This window comes from Propithecus coquereli, unplaced genomic scaffold (assembly GCF_000956105.1).
Source record: "Propithecus coquereli isolate 6110/MARCELLA unplaced genomic scaffold, Pcoq_1.0 Scaffold87, whole genome shotgun sequence".
Lineage (NCBI taxonomy): Eukaryota > Metazoa > Chordata > Mammalia > Primates > Indriidae > Propithecus > Propithecus coquereli.
The window spans coordinates 4161974-4183079 of record NW_012154951.1 but is presented as its reverse complement, the minus strand read 5'-3'; the positions used below and the strand labels follow the sequence as shown (position 1 = coordinate 4183079).

At 45.3% G+C, this 21106-nt stretch overlaps 1 protein-coding gene across 1 annotated transcript in view; it reads left to right on the top strand.

The window, feature by feature from the left end:
- Positions 1 to 1489: 1489 nt before the first annotated feature.
- Positions 1490 to 21106, top strand: part of LGI2 (leucine-rich repeat LGI family, member 2) — a 29068-nt gene continuing 9451 nt past the window's right edge. Inside the window, exons 1-7 of the mRNA XM_012664198.1 lie at positions 1490 to 1803; positions 3723 to 3794; positions 5404 to 5475; positions 7467 to 7538; positions 12835 to 12906; positions 13602 to 13771; positions 20155 to 20319. Of these exons, the coding sequence (XP_012519652.1) occupies positions 1589 to 1803; positions 3723 to 3794; positions 5404 to 5475; positions 7467 to 7538; positions 12835 to 12906; positions 13602 to 13771; positions 20155 to 20319 (838 nt within the window). The 5' untranslated portion in view covers positions 1490 to 1588. The remainder of the gene's footprint in view (positions 1804 to 3722; positions 3795 to 5403; positions 5476 to 7466; positions 7539 to 12834; positions 12907 to 13601; positions 13772 to 20154; positions 20320 to 21106) is intronic.

Here is a 21106-nt window from a genome sequence, read left to right as displayed (position 1 = left end):
CCTTTTTTGGTCAGTCTGTGACCCTGTGTAGCCTTTGGAGTTACTCCTTTAGGGTTATCTGCCCGGGGAGACTTCACACTCCCCGAGGACAGGGCATGTTCCTTTGTCTCTTCCCGTAGCAGCCAGCCTGATATTTTGCTTACATCAGGTTACTCTCCTCATATTGAAGAGCGCTAAAAATGATTGCTGAAGAAGCGATTGTGTTGACGATCCCCACAGTGTTAACTTTTCGCACTGGGCACTGACTTTTCTGGGTGGATCTTAATGTATAAAACGGTTTTCCTTGGTTTGTAGCCTGACCATGGTTCGTTTGATCCCCAACTCCGGGCAGTTTGGGCTATTAGCCATTATTCTGGGTCTGCTTTGGACATTTTCTTTGATTTCCCCAGCTTCACACTCCCTCGTGGTAACACTCCAACTCATCACATCACACTCACAGGTAGAAGAGGGGCTCATCGGGGCCCAGCTACCAACTGCCCCCCTGGGCTAATCCCCATCCTGCCAGCCGCTTCCCACTGCACCACCAACCGGCCACCGGGGCTTTCTGGGCTTCGGTTTCCTCATCAGTAAATGAAGGATACCAGTAGCACCTGCCTCGAAAGGTTAGGAGAAGTTTAGAACTACAGTGGTGAGAATATGTCATGCCCTCAGTCTCTACTAACAGTTTGTAGTCCTTGTCGTCTAACTGGGGCTGGTGGGGTGGCCAGCGAGCAGCTTTCCAGCGCTTTAGCAGACAGTAGGCAGGGCCCAGAGTGGCCGGGCATGCAAGGTGCAAGGCTGCAGCGGCTTTGCTGTCCCGTGTTCCTTCTGCAGGGTGGGGTGGCTGGCTTCAGCAACCCCCCGGGTGCCGTGGGAAGGCGGCCAGATCCCACTGCCCCACTCAGAAGACAAGTAAAGCCATCTCTGCTGAATTTCCCCCCGCCACCCCCGCCCCCGGGACTGGCGCATGCACTTCATTCATTTTCAAAATGAATAAAGTCTGCTCACAAGTCTGTCCTCTTCATAGCACCCAGGACAGATTCCCTCCCCCGTGATCAGGCCAGTTCTCCCTGCTCCTACTTTATTGATTTATTTTTGCCTGTCGTTTTGGCCCCGCTACAGGAGCCCAGTGCCTCCCCCGGATTATTTCGGGCCCCTGGAAGGACTGCGGGCCCCTGATCTGCCGCCGCTCAGCCAGGCCCCCCAGGGGGTTCGGTCCAGGTCGGCCCCGCCCCCAAGGTCACCCAACTTTTCCGGGTCCCGCAGCTCCCCGGAGGGCGGGGCGGGGGCCGGGCGGCGCCGCCTCCATTGGCCAGAGCCGGGCTGCGGGCGCGGGTGTTGATGTCAGGCGGGCGCGAGTGCGGCGGGCGCAGCGGCGGCGGCGGCCGAGCAGCCCGGGCTCGGGTGGGGGGGCGCCGAGTGGGGGTGGCGGCCAGCATGCTGCTCGGCTGCGGCTCGGCCTCCCACACCCGCGGCGCCCTAGTCCTCGCCAGCAGCGGCGGCGGCGGAGCAGCGAGCGGCGCCTGCGTCTGCGACCGCGCGGGGTCCGAGCGCGCGGCGCGGCGGCGGGGTCGGGGCCGGGGCGGGGACCGGGCACCGGGGACCGGGCATGGAGCTGCGGAGAGGCGGCGGCCGCGGGGCGCTGGGGCGGCCGCTGCTGCTGCTGCTGCTGCTGCTGCTGGGCGCCGCGTGCCTGATCCCGCCGAGCGCGCAGGTGAGGCGGCTGGCGCGCTGCCCCGCCACTTGCAGCTGTACCAAGGAGTCCATCATCTGCGTGGGCTCGTCCTGGGTGCCCAGGATCGTGCCTGGCGACATCAGCTCCCTGTGAGTGGGACCCCTCCAGCCCCCACCCTGCCCCGCCCCGCTGCCGCCGCCGCCCGGGAGTTGCCTGTGGCTCTGGGGCAGCGCGACCCCGACCCACTCCCCAGCCCGCTTCTCTGCGTTTGGGTGGGGGCGCGCTACGGGACGTGGGAGGAGTGCTGGCCTCGGCTAGGGTGGTGAGCACCCGAGCCCCAGCGTCCGGGAGCCCAGACCGGTCCCCGTGGCAGTGTTTCTCAGAGTGTGGCCCGCGGGCCACCTGCATCAGACTCACCTGGGGGAGCTTGTGCTAATGCAGAATCCGGCCGGCGCTGAAGTGGAGTCTTCGGAGTGGAGCCCTGAAGTCGCGTTTGGCGTCCCCGGGCGATCCTGGGGTGCATTAAAGTTTGAGAGGGGCCGTGTGTGTGTGTTTGCGGGCCAAGGGGTGAGTGTGTAGGGGCGTGTATACAAGCAGCTGACCGGGACCGGAGTGCGTGCCCACCAGGAGGGGCTGAGGCCGCACTGCCCCACCTCAGGTCTGGGGCAGGTCTCCGCGGTGGCCTTCTCCTGACTCCCCCACACTGCAGGTCGGAAAGAGCCTGGGTCAAGGCATCCAGCTTCCAGAAGCACAGGGGGTGTCCCATGTGGCCTGGAAGGGGGGGGGTGGCACAGAGGGCTTGGCAGAGCCTTGGGGGCATGTGGGACGCCCAGTCAGTGGCCAAGTGCTGGAAGTCAGCCTGACTTCTTGCCCTGAGTTCAGGAGGACTTCTTGCCCCCTTCGGCCACCACACAGTTATACTGGCTGCTTTTCCAGCACTGGAGGAACTGACAGGAACATGGCTTAACATGACTTATCCACCCGCCAAGAGATGCTGTCACCTTGCTCTCAACAGCCACTAGCTCTGGTAATAGCTGTGGAAGGGGCTATTGGGCTGTATCTTTGCTGCTAGAACATGTTTCCTGCTTAGACCACTCCCTTGTTTCAGGCGGAAGTGCCCTGCCGCCCACTCAACTGTAGAGGCAGGGAATCCCAGGGGTGACGTTTGTGCTCAGGGTACTTTCTGGTGTCCGCTATTCGCTTGCCTCCCACCCAAGACAAATTGTAGGGGCCTGAACCCAGGAGGGAGGGGGTTCCCGTTTGCATTTATAAGAAGTCAAGAGAGTTTGGCTGGTGGGAACAGAGGACCTTTCTAGTTCCTAATATTGTCAAATCGGATGTCGTGGAGGATTCCAGAAATTAGAATTCCCCTTATTAAATCCTTCAGACCGGCAGCTGCTTAATTGATCTGCATGTTAGCTGAAAATAGTTCTGAAATCATGTATGGAGGCCCTACTGTGGCCAGAAAGGACAGGGTATGTGGGGGCAGAAACCGAGCCAAGCCCTTGCCCCTGTTGACCATTTTATCTGGCAGATGGCACTGCCTCCAGCCGCACAGCCGAGTTCAGGTGTCTCTGAGTTTTCCCCCAAGGCTTTCACAGTGCATTTAATCACAAGTGCTCTGAGTGTCTTTCAGAGACGTGCTCCCGAGGGGAATGCTTAATGCTCCCCCGGAGTTCCGTCGGCCAACATTAACGCTGTGTCTACACAAACAGAATCATGGGCAGAGGTGAAGCGATTATCCATTTTCAGAGGGGGCCTCCCGTAGTTAAGAAAGGAAGTGAGGGGATTGATTTGCACTGACTGAGATAACGTCTGTGAAAGGAGCTGATTGCGAAGGTTTCTGGAATTCAGACTAGTTTTCATATTGATCCAATGCATTGACAAATCGTCCCTGCCCCTGGGAAGCCCCTGGCCAGCCCCTGGCCAGCCCCTGGCCAGCTGTGTCAAGACTCGCTCCTGAAAGGAAGAGTTTGAAATACAGGTGGAAGATGAGGCCGATTTCCCACCCTGGCTGGCACTTCCTGAAAGAAACCTAGGCCTCCTTTTGTCCCTCTTTTGCCCTTAGGAGCCTGGTAAATGGAACATTTTCAGAAATCAAAGACCGAATGTTTTCCCATCTGCCTTCCCTGCAGCTGCTGTGAGTATGGGGCGTTCTCTCTACGAAATGGGGGTCACTGAGGAGCAGATGGGCTATCTCTGCCTCTCCGGTATCAGTCATTCCTAAAACACCCCAGCTCCACGAGGAAACCGTAGATGGCTCTTGGTGTTAATTTGCCCTGTGGTGTTCCCAACGAAGTCCCAAAGCTCCTTGCTCAGTTTTCTTTCCTTAGTTTGGTACATGTTTTCCTCAAGGACTTTATTGTCGATCCCAACACCCAGATCCAGCAACAGGGGGGATGAGTACATTGAATCATGACTGGAACATCACCTTAACGAACTGTTTCCCAAACACCTCACTTTAAAAGAAAACTCACATTTTAAAATCTTAATGTGACTCTGGAAATAGGAGTATTTCTAGATTACTGAGCACTTAAACAGGCAGCATACTGTGCATTTATGTGCATAGTTTTATTTCATCATCATGTTATCCCTGTGAGGACAGTATTCTTATTTTTCTGTTTGACACATGAGGAAACTGAAGCTCAGAGAAGTTAAGTAACTTGCCCCAAGTCACAGAGCAGGATTCTAACCCAGGGCCCAAGGCCCACATTCACACTACTCCCGGCGCTGACTTGTCTCAGCGAGCAATGCACGCGTCACTGTGCTAAGTGCCCATTCGTACCCTGTACCCCAGGTCCATTAATGTTTGCCGATGAAAGGAAATGTCCAAAAGGCAGCTTTCAAAGGCAGGTCAGTGACAGGCAAAGTCATAAGTACGTCCTCATTCTCTTTATCTATATTGGTTTCTTAAATTTATGGTGAGATTGAAATTTAAAGAAGCAATGGGCTACAGGAAAATATGGAGAAGTGGAGTGTAGGAGATAACTATTCAACCTAAACTTACTCTTGATATTTTTGTTCTTGAAATGTTATGTGCCTACTTATAACATTATACTTAACATTTCAAAATCTGAATTCTCTTAGAAATTGCAGTGTTATTAAAATATACTTTCTGTATGATAGAAATACAGTTTTAGGTTTTTTTTTTTTTCTTGCCACATAACCTTGAGTGGTGACTCAAATAAAGAACTATGTAGTGATAAAGAGTCTTCTGAAGGAAGGTTTTTTGAAAAAACTTTTTTATTATTTCTCATGGGAATGTATAATGTAGTAGAAAGGATTTTTTTTTTTGTCTTAGCTGTGTGACTTTCGTCAATTGATTTAACTTCTCTGGGCCTAAATTTCTCTAAAAATAAAATTAGTTTAGATCCTTTTAGATCTCTAATTCTATGATTGTTTGTGCATCATAAACATTCACTGGCTGTTTATTAGAATGTGTTAAATATTAGAATGTGAATATTAGAATGTGTTAAAATAATAGCTATTAGGCCATGTTAACTGAGACCCATAGAGGAGAATGGGTAGAGGATTCCGGATGACCAAAAAATCTGGCCAAAAGGGACCTTCTTGCCATTGTGTCCATCAGCATTCTGCGAGAGTCAGGTTGTGGACCTAATGGGTTGTTCTTAGGCTGACAAGAGCCCATGTTTGCCCCCAGATCAGAACATAGCAAAAGAAATAGCAATGGCTTGACCATGTGACTGAAGTTTTACACCTCTGCATTGAAACCTGTCCCTTATTTTCAGATTGCTGAATTCTAACTCATTCACGGTCATCCGGGATGATGCTTTTGCTGGACTTTTTCATCTTGAATACCTGTAAGTTTTGTTCTTTGTCTACTTGCTGAGCATTCAGTATCTCAGTAGAATTGCTGAACTGCTTTCTGTGCTGGAACAGCATCTCTGCGAGGGTTTTGGGGTGGAGAAAATGGAGAAAACCCCATTCTCTTTTCAGCGCTGACCTTTTATTGTTACTTGCTTATAAACAAGCTGGGACAGAAGGAGGTTGGAGACAAAGAGGGGGAAAGGAAACAAAGAAGGAGAGAGATTCGTTCATTCTCTGCTGACATTTAATTTGTCGTATAGTAAGCACAATTGGAAATTGTGTTGTATATTTTCACCTCTCATAACTAAGCATGGATTTGCTGATCAGCCAGAAATAGAGCTGAAGGGTTCTGAGAGTTAGTTATTTTTAAATAAAGTCTCCCTATTGGGGGGTCCAACTTCATGTTTTTCATTCCTCTGTCCTGCATTGCCTTTGCAGTATCTCCTGTGAGTTGCTGCTGAGGGTCTAATTTTATTTTCTTTTCATCTTAAAAGAAAAAGGTCATTTTTCCCTTTTTGGATATACGGTATTTTTTTTTTCTCCTAGCAATGAGCTTTGCCCTCATTCTGATTTCTGCTTTTTCTCACTTTCATGTCTTTTTTCTCCTTTAAGTTCTTTCATCCTTGTCTTTGGTAACTTTGTAATAATGTTAATCCTGCTATCAGATGGGATTTCCTTACTTAGCATTCAGAGGGGTTTTTAAAGCCTTGTCTCCACTTTCTTATCTGAGTTCAACAGGTAGGTATTGGAATTCTAGACACATCCTGGGTATAAGAAAGCTCTCTGCTGGTTTTGTGTCTTGAGGAAAGATGTTTCCGGAGGAATTTTTCCCCAGAGTATACAGAATGTGTATGCTCTCATAATACTCTGATAGTACACGTAACATGGAAAGTGCGGCACAACTGCAGTGCTAAATCCAACTAGTGTCTATCAAAGCAAATGAACAACCAATGGAAGTAGCAGTGTGAAGCTGTGAGTTTTCTCTTACAGGCAGTTCGTCTTACTGTCAAGGTTACTGGGGAGGAAGTTAGCTTATCAGTTTATTCAGAAGTCTTTTAATGAAGAGAGGCTTGATTTTTTTTTTTTTTAAACAGATAACAGAAAGTTCTTAGTGCAAGAATTAAGAACTATGTCACCGATGCTGTTGTTTTACAAATCCTTTCCCTTGGACCATCTCCTCAGAGACTCTCTTACATTTGACTTAACACAATGCTATAAACTAAAATCTAGTTCTATGTGGCTCTAGGGAATAGTCAAACACATTCATATCATATCTTTCCCACAAAGACCTTAAAGCATGGCCAATGTTACTATTGCAAGATCCTATGTGTAAGCCCTATGTCATCTTAGTACAGAGAAAGAAGTTTAGTCCCTACTCAACTTCGTCATACTTCCTGCTTCCTAGTGGCTTAGAGATCTTGAGTATCCCTGCCTGTTGCCCGTTTGCTTGAAGATCACACTGTGTAGGACGTGATAAACTCAGGGTTGCTAGCAGCCAAGCTTAATGGAATGCTCCTTCAGCAAAAACTTTCACATGAAGATGTAAAACAATGGACTCTCTTCAAGGGACAATGATATTAACGAAAATATTAATAGCCAGGCACTGTGAAATGTATGAGGGGTTGAGTAGGGAAAATATCTGGAAGCATTCCAGTCTTGCGGAGATATGAGAATTTCTTGCCTTTGTGTAGTGTTTTCTTCTCCCCCCCACCCCCAAATGTTTTACCCATGTTGTCAACTCTTGACAATTTGAAGACTGCCATGCTGCTTCTGGAAGGCGTGTAGGACACACACTTATGCGCGTGTGTTATTGCTCACACGCCCTGCTCTCCTGTGGAATTTGGTGCAGCTGATCTAGTCTTCAGAGGTGGACTTTTATAATTCATGAATGCATTTAGATTTTATTCTGAAAGCATACTAATATAATTCTTTAGAGATACTAAGCAGAGAAAATTCATTTTAATGATACCACTTTTCTTCTTAGGTTCATCGAAGGGAACAAAATAGAAACCATTTCACGAAATGCCTTTCGTGGCCTCCGTGACCTGACTCACCTGTAAGTCCTATAAAAAGTGTTGTAAGCCCTTTAATGTGCGGGGTAAGATTCATTTCCTCTCTTTCTTGACTGTTATTGCCATATCGTAACATTGCCTGAAGGAAACTAACCTTCTAGGTTGCCCAAGAATTTTCTGTTGTCCATCAGACACTGGCTCATTGTGATTTCTCACACACTTGGCTTTAGTATCTTCTCCATCATCCTGAGTCACAGTCACGCAACCACGTAACTATGTGTGAAGTAAGACACCCTGTGAGTTGTGAGGGGCGTGTGTTGCTTGATGGAGGGAAGGGGAACCAAATTAACATGGATCTTATAGCTACTTGGTGCCAGGCACAGGGCTGGGTGCTTAGTGAGCCGCTTTCTCTTTATCTTTCGTGATAATCTGTGAGTTTCTATTTTACAGATTTGGGAACCAAGGCTTAGATCACGTGGTTGAATGTAGGCTCAGCATTAGGACAAAGTGGAATTGAGACATTTTTGTGGTTCCTCTCATTTGAATGTAAATCGCTTTCTCTTTTATGTTGGATTAATCTGCAGCTTCAGCTAAGCTCTCTGGTTCTTTAATAGCTTTCTGGAGAAAAAAAATTAAACAAATTAATTTGAATTGGCATATCATAATGAAGCAAGTATACACATTTAGAAAATTTATAAAACTGGAAGAAATAGTGACTGTTTAAGAAAACATAAAAATAGTCATTGTCTTGGTGGGATAATTTGTTAGCCAGGAACCAGGTCCTGATTTGCATGATAAATATTTTGTATTTGAGTTAGATGACATGTCTCATCTCCATAGTCAGCCTGTCTGCAGTGAAGAGAAAATTAGGAAAATTGGAGGGCTTTGACTGGGGGTGTTGGCCAGGGGTGGTAGTCCCTTTAGCTTATGTAACCCTGAATGATACGGATTGGAGATGGTCATCTAACAAGATAACCATTCACACCAAGCCCTGATACTGACAAAGATGTATGTCATTAGGCCTAGTGAGCACTTGACTCTGAGTTGCTCCCAAGCAGAAGCTCTGCCTAAGTGAAAGCGTGCAGGGCGAGGGGATGAGGGAGCGGACATGAGACGTCCAAACATCTGGATCAGCACAGTCGGTACTGGAGAGTGTCAGACTCTGGTTGGCATTATTGCTCTAGGTTTTCTTCCTATAAAAGCCTTGACTTCTTTCAGATTCAACCTAGGTGCCAAATCCCCACATTCCTGTAGCAGCTAAAGTTATAGGCTTAGAATTGCATAGACTTGGGTTCAAATCTCAACACCATTAATTCATTAGGCATGACATTAATTTCATATTACTTAGGTTTTTTGAGCTCAGTTTCTTCCTCCTTAACACATAAAATAATAAATGCACAAGTATGCACATACAAACACAGTTATGTACGCACGTGTATATAAGTCCATGCACCCACGGGCACTTTCTATACATGCACAAAGATATGCAAATATACATGCAAAATATCTGCATGGAAGAACCATAATGGGGATGATTATACTGACTTTATAGGGTTGCTGTACATAATAGATTAATGCTTCCTTGCAAAGCATCCAGCTCATTACTCATAGTAAATGCTCAAGGTATGGTTGGTGGTGTCATCATCATCATCATCATCATCATCATCACAACATCACTCCCTCCCTCCTCTCATTATGAAATCTCAATTTTCTCCATGGACTGCTAAGTAATCTTGCCAGTTTGGTAGGCCAGACAGGGTCTGCTAAGAAGACAGCTGTGGGTGTCTGGAGAACAACAGCTGTGGCTGGATAAGTCTAGTTCCCAGAAGTCAGGAATTAGGGACTTTGTTTTTGAGCAAAAGCTCTGGGCAGATTATGAACCTATAGCAAAACCCATGTGACTGTTTGAGTTAGTCCAGATGGCAGCTTTCATTTGCCCAATTGGCTACAGTTCTTCCATCAGTAGGAGGGTGTGAACATGCAGGTATCATGCATGTATATTTGCATAGCTTTGTGCAGGTGTAGAAAGTGTCCATGGGGGCATGGAATTACATACATGTATGTACATAACTGTGTGTGTGCATGCTTGTACATTTGTTATTTCATGTGCTATCATGTGTACATGTGTGCAAAGAGCACCTCCTTTTCTGTGCAACACAGAGAGAACACAAACACAGAGGAAGCAAGAGACTCCCGCACCTGGGTGTAGAGTGTGAGTGATGCATGAGGGGAGAGCCCGGCTTTTCCCAGCAAGTGTGACCACCATGCAGTCAAGTCCCCAGGGCTCCAGCCTTATTCCCCTGCTTGGGATGCCCTTTCTTCTGCCCTCGGTCTCCTGGAATCTGCCTTTTCTGTCAAAACCCAGATTAAGTTCTATCTCCCCAGTGAAGTCATTCCTGAGCTCCCTCTTCACCCCTTCTGTTGGCTCCACATGGCCAGCACCTCACTGTCTACACTGGCTGTACTGGTTGATGCTGTTTCATGGGTGTTAGTTTTATCTCCCCTGCAGTGTTGAAGGCTCCAGGAGGACAGGGCCCTTGCCGATCTTCCATCAGCTCTGCTCTTCCCCCAGTGTCTAGCGCAGGGCTGAGTCAGCAGGACATACTTTCTGAGTCATGGTTGACCAATGGGTTCCTTACTGAGCTGGATTTTTCATATGGATTCTACTTCTAGGCAAGTCAGGTGACTTTTAAAGTTGACTACTCAGTTGGGGGCAGTGGCTCAGGCCTGTAATCCCAGCACTCCTCTGGGAGGCTGAGTCAGGAGGATCACTTGAGGCCAAGAATTCGAGACCAGCCTGGGCAACATTGTGAGACAAAAAACTAAAAAATTAGCCAAGTGTGGTGCCACATGCCTGTTGTTGCAGCTACTTGGGAGGCTGAGGCAGAAGGATCCCTTGAGCCCAGGAGTTCGAAGATGCAGTGAGCTGTGATTATGCCACTGCACTCCAGCCTGGGCAACCTGTCTCAAAAAGAAAATAATAATAATACTAAAAATAAAAATAAAAAAACAAAGTCGACTCCTTTAGGCTGGAGATATATTTAGTCATTAAAGCATTTAATACATTGTTTAAAGAATGGACCCATCCTTCTTACATTTTTTTACAACCTCTAAGCAAAGAGAAGAGATCAACTCTTTAAAGTTCACTCCTGTGCTTCCAGAAGTCTCTATCTAGAATGTGCTTGTTTAAATTAAGTATCGATTTTTATCTTTTATGAACTTTTCCAACACCTATAGACTCACATTCTTATGTGAAGAAACCTAGACCAGGTTTCAAAGCATTGCCAATCTGTAACTAAAATCTAGAACATTTGTTTCCAGCAGTCCTGCAAAGCCCAAGGGACGGGGAGCTGTTAAATAGTTTCAGAAATGAAGTAAACGTCATCAAGTTGCAGACAAAATGAAGTGCAAAGGGAAACGTTAAGCACTCAGTGTGAGCAGGCGGATGACCCATCTAAGTAATTCTGCTTTCTGAAATCTAGATTGATCACTAGGAACAATTGCTAACACTCTGCTTTTTTTGGTGCCCGTCATTCCATCTATTCTTATTATTTCAATACAACAACTTTTGATTTTCTAGCTAAATAATTTACATCTAATTAGCTAAAACATTTTTGTACATTACTTTCCAGAAAAAGACTACCAACCAGAAAAAATCAAAACAAGCGCCCCTTCTTTTAAATTTTAAAAAGCTACTTCCAGAGTATCTTTAGTCTGATTACACATTGAGCCTATTTTCCAATACCTTTAAAAATGTACAAATAAATCATTTAGAAACGAAAGATAAAATAGTACATGAAATTGTATTTTAATCCACTTGTGGTTATATAGACAGCAAGGGGCATAATTCAGAAACTGTGAGTCTCCTCATATTCAGTTATATCTTGAAGCAAGAATGTTTGGGCTCAAAGCTTTCTACGACACCCAGGTAACTGACTCTAAGAAGGAACGCTCATTTCTCTAATTCGTCTTTCTGGGATGGGTTATTATGATGCTACAAAAAACTAATTTCATATATAGTTTAAAGAAGTTGGTGCTGAATTGCTTACATGTTTATCATTTACATGTTTTGCTGTTTGCATTCATACGTGTAAAAGAAAACAAAAGTAGGTATTGGTTTCGTAGCTGACTCACATTAGAGTGCAGTGCCTGGGGAAATCATAAACTCAGGGTACAGTGTTTCAACACCCAGCATCTGTCTACACCAATAGCCCTGCACCACGGACATTCATCTTCAGCAGGATGATGACAGAACACTGCAAAATCCTGAATCATCAGAGAAAGAGTTGATGCTGTTCATTCTAGTCTCTTTCCTGGAGGTGGGGAGTGGACTAGGATATCTTAGAAAGATTTTCAACCTGAGAGCAAAAATGCAAAATGGTTTCTGGTCAACCTTTGTTAATGACAAAATGAAATTGATCGTAATCAGTCATTCCCTAAACATTCTGATTCATTGAGATTTTATTATATTAACCATAAGGGTTAGAGCTGAGTGTCTTTATGTAAAAGAGTATTTATTGAGTCCTTTCTTAGAGTCGCAAATAACAGAATTCACTCAGATGCATCATTGGGGAAGTTCTTGGGACAAGGCTGTGCATCTTCTTTTATCACTCTTGCTTTGGTCATAATTTTGTTCATTCATCCATTCAACAAAGATATACTGAGTACCTACTGCATGCCAGGCACTGTTCTAGGAACTGGGGATACAGCAGTGGACAGACAATAATCTCTGTCCTCATGTGGCTTATGTATAGGAGGGATACACACCCAATAAGCAAATAGGTAATTAAAATAGGTAGTGTGCCAAATGACGGTCATGCTCTGATGATCAACAGAGCAGGGAAAAGAGAGGTACGGAGACCAGAAAAGGTGATGATAATTGAGGAGCGCTGAGCGGATAGGTGGGAGAAGAACATTCCAGGCAGATGAACAGGTTCAGAGCCTTGCGCTGGGAGCATGCCTGCCTCACCTGTTTGAGGAATAGCAAGGGGGCCAGTGTGGCTGGATCTGAGTAGTCGGAGATGTGGTCCCACAGGTAAGCAGGAGTGGAAGTAACTAGATAGGGACTTTGGTTTTTATTCCAAGAAACATGGAAAGCCAGCTGAGGTTTAACAAATGTACATAAAGAGTTTAAAAAATGCTTGTTTTAAAAACAAAACCAGAAAAACTTACGTTATAATCCAGCATCTCTAATGTTATCTTTGTATAACCAAACTCATTTTTTAATCTCAGTATTGATGACCAAAGCTCTGTTTTAAGTCATTAGCTTGATTTAGAGGGACTTGAGAGTGACAGGGCATGAGATAATAACCACATTAAAATGTGACTTTCTGGTTCTAGTTCTTTGGCCAATAACCACATAAAAGCACTACCAAGGGATGTCTTCAGTGATTTAGACTCTCTGATTGAACTGTAAGTAAAGAAATCAAGTTGAGATGTGCTTGTCATTGTTCCCCAGTTAATCATATCTTTTAATCCCCTCACCCCATTCACTGCATTTCTTTTATACTGTAGCTAAAAATCCATAACAAAGCAGTGCATCCTGGGAAATAGAATGTAGTTTGCATTGTGTTGGATTTTGCCATTTTATATACTTAGTATATAAATATGGTAAATGACTTTTGCTGAATGGGAAGTTCCCTTTCCTGAGATAGTGTATCCACCTGCTTTATCGTCCAGTATTTGTCACTTCTTGCTGGGCGTAGTGTAACAAGATCTTAAAAGTTTAAATTGTGTGTGTGAAAACTATCTTCCTACAATGTCCTATTTTTGTTTATATGAACCTGAGTTGGGGGTATTGTGTCATCTCTCCCCTGTTGCCAGCATGGCATGGTGACAGCTTCAAGAAGGTTTGGAGAGATGGTGATAGGTCATTTCTGAGAGCGCTCTGTATGTTATACAGTTAAAATCATGGACACTGAGGAACATTAAATAAAGTCAATGATAAGTACAAGAAATAAGATGCATTAAATACAAACTTTTTAAAAATTCCATTTTAGGGCGTTTTAAATATATCAGGATATTAGTAATTCTGTAGTTTCGTATTACTACCAAAACATGTCTGATGTGTCTATTTCTCTGTGTATGTGTTTTGTTTTGATTTTTAGAGATTTAAGGGGTAATAAATTTGAATGTGACTGCAAAGCCAAGTGGCTGTACCTGTGGTTGAAGATGACAAATTCCACTGTTTCCGATGTGCTGTGTATTGGTCCACCAGAATATCAGGAAAAGAAGCTGAATGATGTGACCAGCTTTGACTACGAATGCACAACTACAGGTATTCAGAACCTATAGCATCAAAGACGTCTTTGTTTTTCTTTTAGACTGTCCACAGGGAGTGGGGAAAAGTGAATGTGGAAATTTTCTATCAAAATAATTTTACAGGAAGCTTAAGCATTCTCAAAGAAGTGAATTGATGTGATAAGGAAAATATCTCAAAAGTTTGGAAGGAATTTCATTAACTGCACGGGCTTTAATTTTGATTCTTTACGAAATTCAAATTTCTCTAAGGTTTTTTTTTTTTTTTTTTTCCTTTTTTTAAGGTCAAAATATAAACTTGTGAGTTTGGCATGAGAACATTTTCAAATTTTTTTTTTTTTTTTTTTCCTTTTTTTAAGGTCAAAATATAAACTTGTGAGTTTGGCATGAGAACATTTTCAAATCAGTCTGAGCTGCATGGAAAGCTGGTGCACAGAGGCCTAAGTTACTCTATTGTCATTGTTCTCTTGCTTCAGTAAGGTGACGTTTACTGAAAATTTAATGAATAAATACCATACTTTTAAATATACAGATTAGTTTCATAGTTCCATGTAAAAAGAGGGAACTAGGTAAATTGTAACCAATGGCAAAGTAGAAAATCTAAGTCAACAACTAATTGTCAAAAGCAAAAACTCACACTGAGGGGAAAATGTTAAGAAAGTTAGATTTTATTTTCCAGGCTCTGCCTCAAGATTTCAGTTTATACATTTTTCAGGTTATAAGATAAAATTAAAATCCTAACCGCCCCCACTCTCACATCCTATAGAGCGCAGGTGAGTATCTCCATATGAAAAGCTTAGGTGGAGTTTCTGCAGCTTCTAAAGCCAGATTTTAAAGGAGAGAGGATCAATCTGCAGTATGAAACCTGCTTACATATTTTTAAAAATAAACATTTCTCTTGAGGGTGGATATCTACAAAGCCCCAAGTCATGTCAGGAAAAGCAGCAGGAATGAGAGCTCAGAAAATAGTTACAGAAACTCAAAAGACACCAAAACTCTAAGAATAAAATATGACATTCAGGCCAATCCCTGCTACCACCCTTTCTTCCTCAAACCCACAAAGTAAAAATGATGTCTAGATGTCTTTGTTTGTAAATAAGTGACCCTACACATTCTGTTCTTTTCTGATGGAAAACCTGAAATCTCATGGAATGCCCTTGTCTTTCATCACTGGGTAGGAGCTTATTCAGCTGTGTAATTGGCAGGTGCCCTGTAGTCAGCTGAGGCCACTATAAGGTTATTTATTGTATTTTAGGGCCAGTGTAATAAATCAAAGGTCATAGTCAATGACATGTGCTCCAAAAGGTGGCGTTCAAGACATCTGGTATTAAATGCTAAACCAAAGGACTCCTTTCTGCCCTTTGCCCAATTTTTCTGGAAATTTCTTTAAACCCCAAGGTGACGTTAGCAGCTTTTCCATTGTCCTATTCACACCTGGCTATGGCATGTGAAAACTTTGCCAATCTTTGAGGGAAGTGACATGGGCTACAAAGGGCCTTCAAAAGAGGGAATAATTTATATGAGAAACATGTTTTCTTTCTTTTTTTTTTTGAGACAGAGTTTCACTTTGTCACCCTGGGTAGAGTGCAATGGTGTCACCATAGCTCACAGGAGCCCCAAACTCCTGGGCTCAAGTGACCTTCCTGCCTCAGCCTCTCAGGTAGCTGGGACTACAGGTGCCCTCCATGATACCTGGCTAATTTTTTCTATTTTTAGTAGAGACAGAGTCTCTCTTGCTCAGGCTGGTCTTGAACTCCTGAGCTCAAACAATCCTTCCGCCTCAGCCTCCCAGAGTACTAGGATTACAGGTGTGAGCCATCACCCCTGGCCCAAGGAAACATGTTTTCTGAACTCAGGGGCTGTGTGGATGGTTATAAAAATGATGCAGTTGCTTGAGCCCAAGAGTTTGAGGCTGCACTGAGCTATGATTATGCCACTGCATTCCAGCCTAGGTGACAGAGGGAGACTCCCATCTCTAAAAAAAAAAGATCTGGGCTCTGAGAATTGTTACGTTATTGTACTAGAATGGAGGCGGCTTGGAACCAAGGTAGCCAGTTCCAAATCCGAGGGGCAGCACGAGCCTCCAACCCATTTTAGGGCCGTCTCTGTCTCGTGTGTATTTGTCTTCTCTACCAAGCTTTCTACTAAGCTTTAGACAGTCAGCAAAAGGCTTTCTGGTAAGAAGGAGATGATGATTCTTTCTTTACTATGATTTTATCCCTTTCAGACTCAGGAACAAATTAGCTCTTGCTCGCAGTTTCTTCCATCGGGAAAAAAAATAGTGCAAAAAGCTTGTGACCCACTCCCAAGTGTCCCTGCGTGTAAGAACTGGGTCAGTAAGTTGTGAGTGTTTTGGATTTCTGTCTTGTGCTCAGATCACGCTTTGGCGTCTGGTGGTTTATTAAAGGCTGGGAAGGAAATGAGTGAGGGTGGATGGAACATGAAAAGCCAAGTGTGAGAGTTCATGGTATGGTTATCATATCTTAGTATTAAAGGTTTGGAAAGAAGCACATTTTCCGAGTACATTGTTTTCCTTTTAGCTCAGATTTTCAGGCAAGGAGTAAGTTTTTTCGGGTAGATGTCTCACCCTGTTTTTCCCAGAGAAAGGAGGGTACTGTTACCATTCTGTTCCTCAGCCAAGGGGTGTAATTAATACCACAAAGCCACCTTGGGCTGTTCCAGCTCTTTAATCACAGTCCTTCCAGAACCCTCCCCTTCGAGTCTATTTTTAGCCACCTCAAAAATCCCTGTTACCTACCAATGATTCCCTGTGTTATGTGGATAATTCACTAAATTCCTTCGAGGGAGTGAATTTTGCATCCTAATGGTCCTGTTAGCTTCCCTATTTCAGGGCTGATGAAAATGCAAAGAGAAATAATGCATTAACGTGCAGTTTCTCTCCCAGTAGGATCGGCATCATGTATAATTTATTTTCTGCAAGTGCTATAAATAGCTATGTAAAAATCTGTTGATTCCAGTGGGAGAAAGGCCTAAATTGTAGGAGTCCCACTGACATCATGAACTTAATCCAGTGTGAATGGAAGTGGCAGCTCTTTTTGCAGAGCACCATTAATATTTTAACACTGGTAAATTGATGTCATATCAATATGTGTATTTTCGAGATATTTCCACGATGAATGTGCTTTTGCTATTTGTGAGAGGTGAATTAAGCTGGGGGCGGGAAAGGATATTTAAACTCCTGCAGTCCTCTCCTCCGATACCCACAAACACACATGCCTCAATCATTTTCTTTTCACTCCTTTCTTCTTTTTCTTCTCTTCCTCTTCCTCCTCCTCCTCCTCCTTTATTTGGAGGGTGGGAGGCAGGTGGGGTGGGGTCTCCTATTAAGAATTAGATTTGTAATTCAAATGATTTCATAATCTGTGTTATCCCTGATAGTATATAGAAATTATTACAAAACCACTCTTTGGGGAAAATAAATGAATATGGGACCACTAAAGGCTAGATTTGTAAAATGCTCTCTATTCCAGCAGCCCTTTTTCATCCTGGGATTTTTCAATACAAATGGAAACTTTTTGGTCTGCACTTTAAACAGCCTGCCTTTTTAAGCGAATGCTCATGTTTCTGAGGAGACGAGTGAGTTACGGGCATCGCGGGAGTATTTAGAACTCTGGCAGACTTGGATTAGTCAGATGCAACCGGAGATGGAGGAGAGGAGTTTATGGCCGTCTCAGTTGTAATTAAAAGATGGCAGCAGTCGTCGTGTGCTCCCTTTTCTGGGGATATAAAAGGACGCAGGGAATACTGTGTTCTGCAGGGCTGCCATTTCTCCTTTCCCTGCCACCTACCTGTGAACACGGAAAGCAGCAAAGCCTCGTGCTGTCAACGCGCACTTTCTGGCTTCTACGCTGGCTCTGCCAGTGCCTCCAGGAATGAACAGAGGTTCACTGTTTTGTGTTTTTCATCTTTCACTGAGTAACACTGTTATTTTGGGAGGGAGGGTCAAGGGGTGGGTCTAGGAGCCATGGTAACTCTTCCCTGAGTCTTCCAGCAGCAGCTTAGCACTTTCGTTGTTGCAGGTGTAAACTGCTGAGCGATCGCCATAGATCAGGCGCTGCGCTGTGTACTTACACGCATATTTAGTCTCTGCAGCAACCTTATGAAAGAGACGTCACCCTCATTTTACTGATGAAGAATGTGATGCTCAATTTTCTTGCCCAGGATCATGTAGCTAAAAGCGGCATGGAGGGACTCCGAAGCCCTGTCTGTCTTGGCTCCCAGCCCCAGCCCCACACCATGGTGCTCTGCTTTCTCCTCGGGAGCTACCCTGTCCACTGGAGCCACCTGTCCACACTCTTCCGCCAGTCACCTGCTGCCTGTCGGGCTGCAGAGGCCAGCCCACCCATACTCATTAAGCCAGCAAGCATTTATTAAACACCTACTGTGCACCCATAATTCAGGGAGGGGTGCCTCCAAAAGTTAACACGTATTGAGCGCTCACTTTGTGCTAGGCTAAGTGAGTATGAGTCATACACATAATGTGGAAACCAAGGCAGTGAGAGTTAAGTGGTTTTCCCAAGGCCATTTAGCAAGAAGGAGGCACCTCAGCTTCAGCAACTTATCTTAGATGCTGTTAAAATAGACACTCCCTCAAAAGACAAGCCCAGCGCTGGCTAGGACAGAGGAGGTGGACTGTCCTTTCTCAGACCTCGATTGCGTATTTATCAGTGTGCCAACCCCCGAGATGGGCATTTCCACCAGCATTACCTGATCCGTCCCTTCCATCAAGCTTGGGAGGTGTCATTGCCATAGTGCGCATAGGTAAACTGAGCCCTTGAGGGGAGAGGTGACCAGCCCAGGGTCTCAAGTGCAGGAAGTAGCCTTAGGTGGTGTGTCTTCAGGCACAGTGCTCATTCCTGGGCCCCACCCTGCTCCTCTGGCCCCATGAATGTGACCTGCTTTTCCCATCCATGCTCCACTTCCTGAGTGGTGGTCATGGCCTCCAGCCGTGGGAGGCTCAGAGAAGCATAGGAACCAGGCCCTATCTCAGGGAGCCCTTGGTCCAGGAGACACCATGCTGGCTGTGTGGCCATGGCTAGATGTTCACCTTCTCTGGGCTCTGTAAAATGGCTCAAGTCTCTAAGATCCCTCCCATATCTCCAAATCAGACTCTGATGTTATTATTTGGAGTGACAGTAGATAATATGGTTTAAACAATGCCTAGTTAGAAGCCCAGCAAGTTAGGAGAGAGTCTTGTGGATTGGGCTGGTCAGGGAAGGCTGTCAAAGGAGACCTGATGGATAAGGACTGGGGGTGAAGGAGAGAGGGGCAAAGCCAGGATTTCCTCAGAAGAATGACTTCCTCAGCCAGGCGTCCACCACGACCCTGGGTGCATTTAGCCTACCAAGAATCAGTGCACGTTGAAGCATTTCTGGCCAAAGAAATAACTTAAACTTCGTTTCTTAAACTTGATTAGTGTGCTTATGCTGCTTTTAGAGACTCTTTTTTCCCGCTAGTTACCCCACATGCCATCTATCCTTGCTTCCAAGGGCGTGCTCACTCTGTTCCTCAGTAATTGTCTGTTCCCTGCCAAGATTTAGTGGTGGGAGTGAGTTGTAGCTCAGGGGAGCAATAGGCATGAGAAGCATCGACTTACCAATAAACGTAAGCGTAGAAAGCATGCTCAAATAGGAGGGGCCCATGTTGCTCGAAACCCAATAGACCTCCTGTAACTGCTTGCGGAGCTGAGAACGCGTCTCGATCCAAGGCACGGCTGTCCCTTACCACTGCTCCAAGCCCGGGAACCAGGAAGCAGACGTAGGTTAACTACGTCCTCCCCTCCCCGCAACTGTGGGCTTCTTAAACCTCTGAGACCACAGCAGAGGGTTTGGCTTTGTTTCCCAATGTTCAGCGTGCCCTCTGGGGAGTATAATGTTTTCAGCCTGCAGCGGCGTTGTTGTCTCCCGAAAGGGGTATTGCTGAGCTGGAGGTTAGAAAGATGGGACCAAAGTGTCAGGGAAGTTTGTGAAGCACCACATCAAACGAAACTCACCAGGATTCTTTCCTGCAGGGGCTGTTCCGAGAGTCACTCACATGACCGTTTCCAGAGCGTTGCTGCTTGCGTCCTTTGCGTCTTGTCATTTTGAAAGCCAGGTCTCACCAAATTTGTTTAAAACTTTCAGCTCCTTTAGCCAAACCCGTGAAGCTGTTTATCTATGGGAAGCTGTGTTCGAAGCCGTGTGTTCAGTCCGATGATCCTGTGCCAGCCAGAACCCTTCACAAATACGCTGTGATGTTTGTGTCGCGTCTCTCCTGTCCTCCTCCCCCCTCCGGCCCTTTTCAGAACTGATGTGAGGACAGAAAGGATAGAAAGGCGATGGCAGTTGATAATTCACACAAGAGATTTTATGAACGTGTTTCTTTTTAAACACCTGCTCCTAGATTTTGTTGTTCATCAGACGTTGCCGTACCAGTCGGTTTCGGTGGATACGTTCAACTCCAAGAACGACGTGTACGTGGCCATCGCCCAGCCCGGCATGGAGAACTGCATGGTGCTGGAGTGGGACCACATCGAAATGAATTTCCGGAGCTACGACAACATCACAGGTGTGTTGTGGCTTTGATCAGAGGTACCGATGTAGCTTCAGCATTGCTGCACGCCGGTGAGAGCGGAGCACTCTCTGCCAGGTTGAGGGAGAGCCGGGTTCTCTAACTGGTTAGAGCTGGGAACTTGTCCCAGCCCACCCTCATTGCCTCACCAGTGTTTTTCTTGGAGTGATCATTTATCAGTGAGAGCAGACACCTCGGGGGCGATCCTGTGTGTTGTTGGTGAGCCTTTCGGAAAGGGAGAGGATGATGGTTTCATGTGGCGGGAGGCGTTTTCTAGGAGCAGTGAGAAGTCACCCTCCTGAGCTGCTCCGCCCTGTCCTAAGACCACACCAGATTTCTAACAGCTAAGTGATGCTTTGGCTCTCGGTAAGCTGATTGTTGACTAATATGCTAACACACACACACACACACACACACACACACACACACACTCTCTCTCTCTCTCACACCCTATAGCTTGTTCCTAGTGCCCCCTTGCCAGGTCCTAGTGATCACTGCTTCCTTTTACTAAGTACATACAAAATACGAATAAATGGGCCCTTAAATTCAGGCACTTGGAATATGACTTAGTTAATGCTGTCTCATGGGACCCCGGTGCCTGAGTGCTACTAAAAATGGACTACTTGCTGCTTAAATAAGTGGATAAAATCAAAATAATCTTTCAAAGACTTCTCATTTATCAGAGTGAAATCTGATACTGATACTAGCTTTGTAAACAGTGCCACAAAAGTCTAGTTATCACCCCAGAAGAGGGTTCTCTTTAGAGGTTCCCGATGTTACTTTA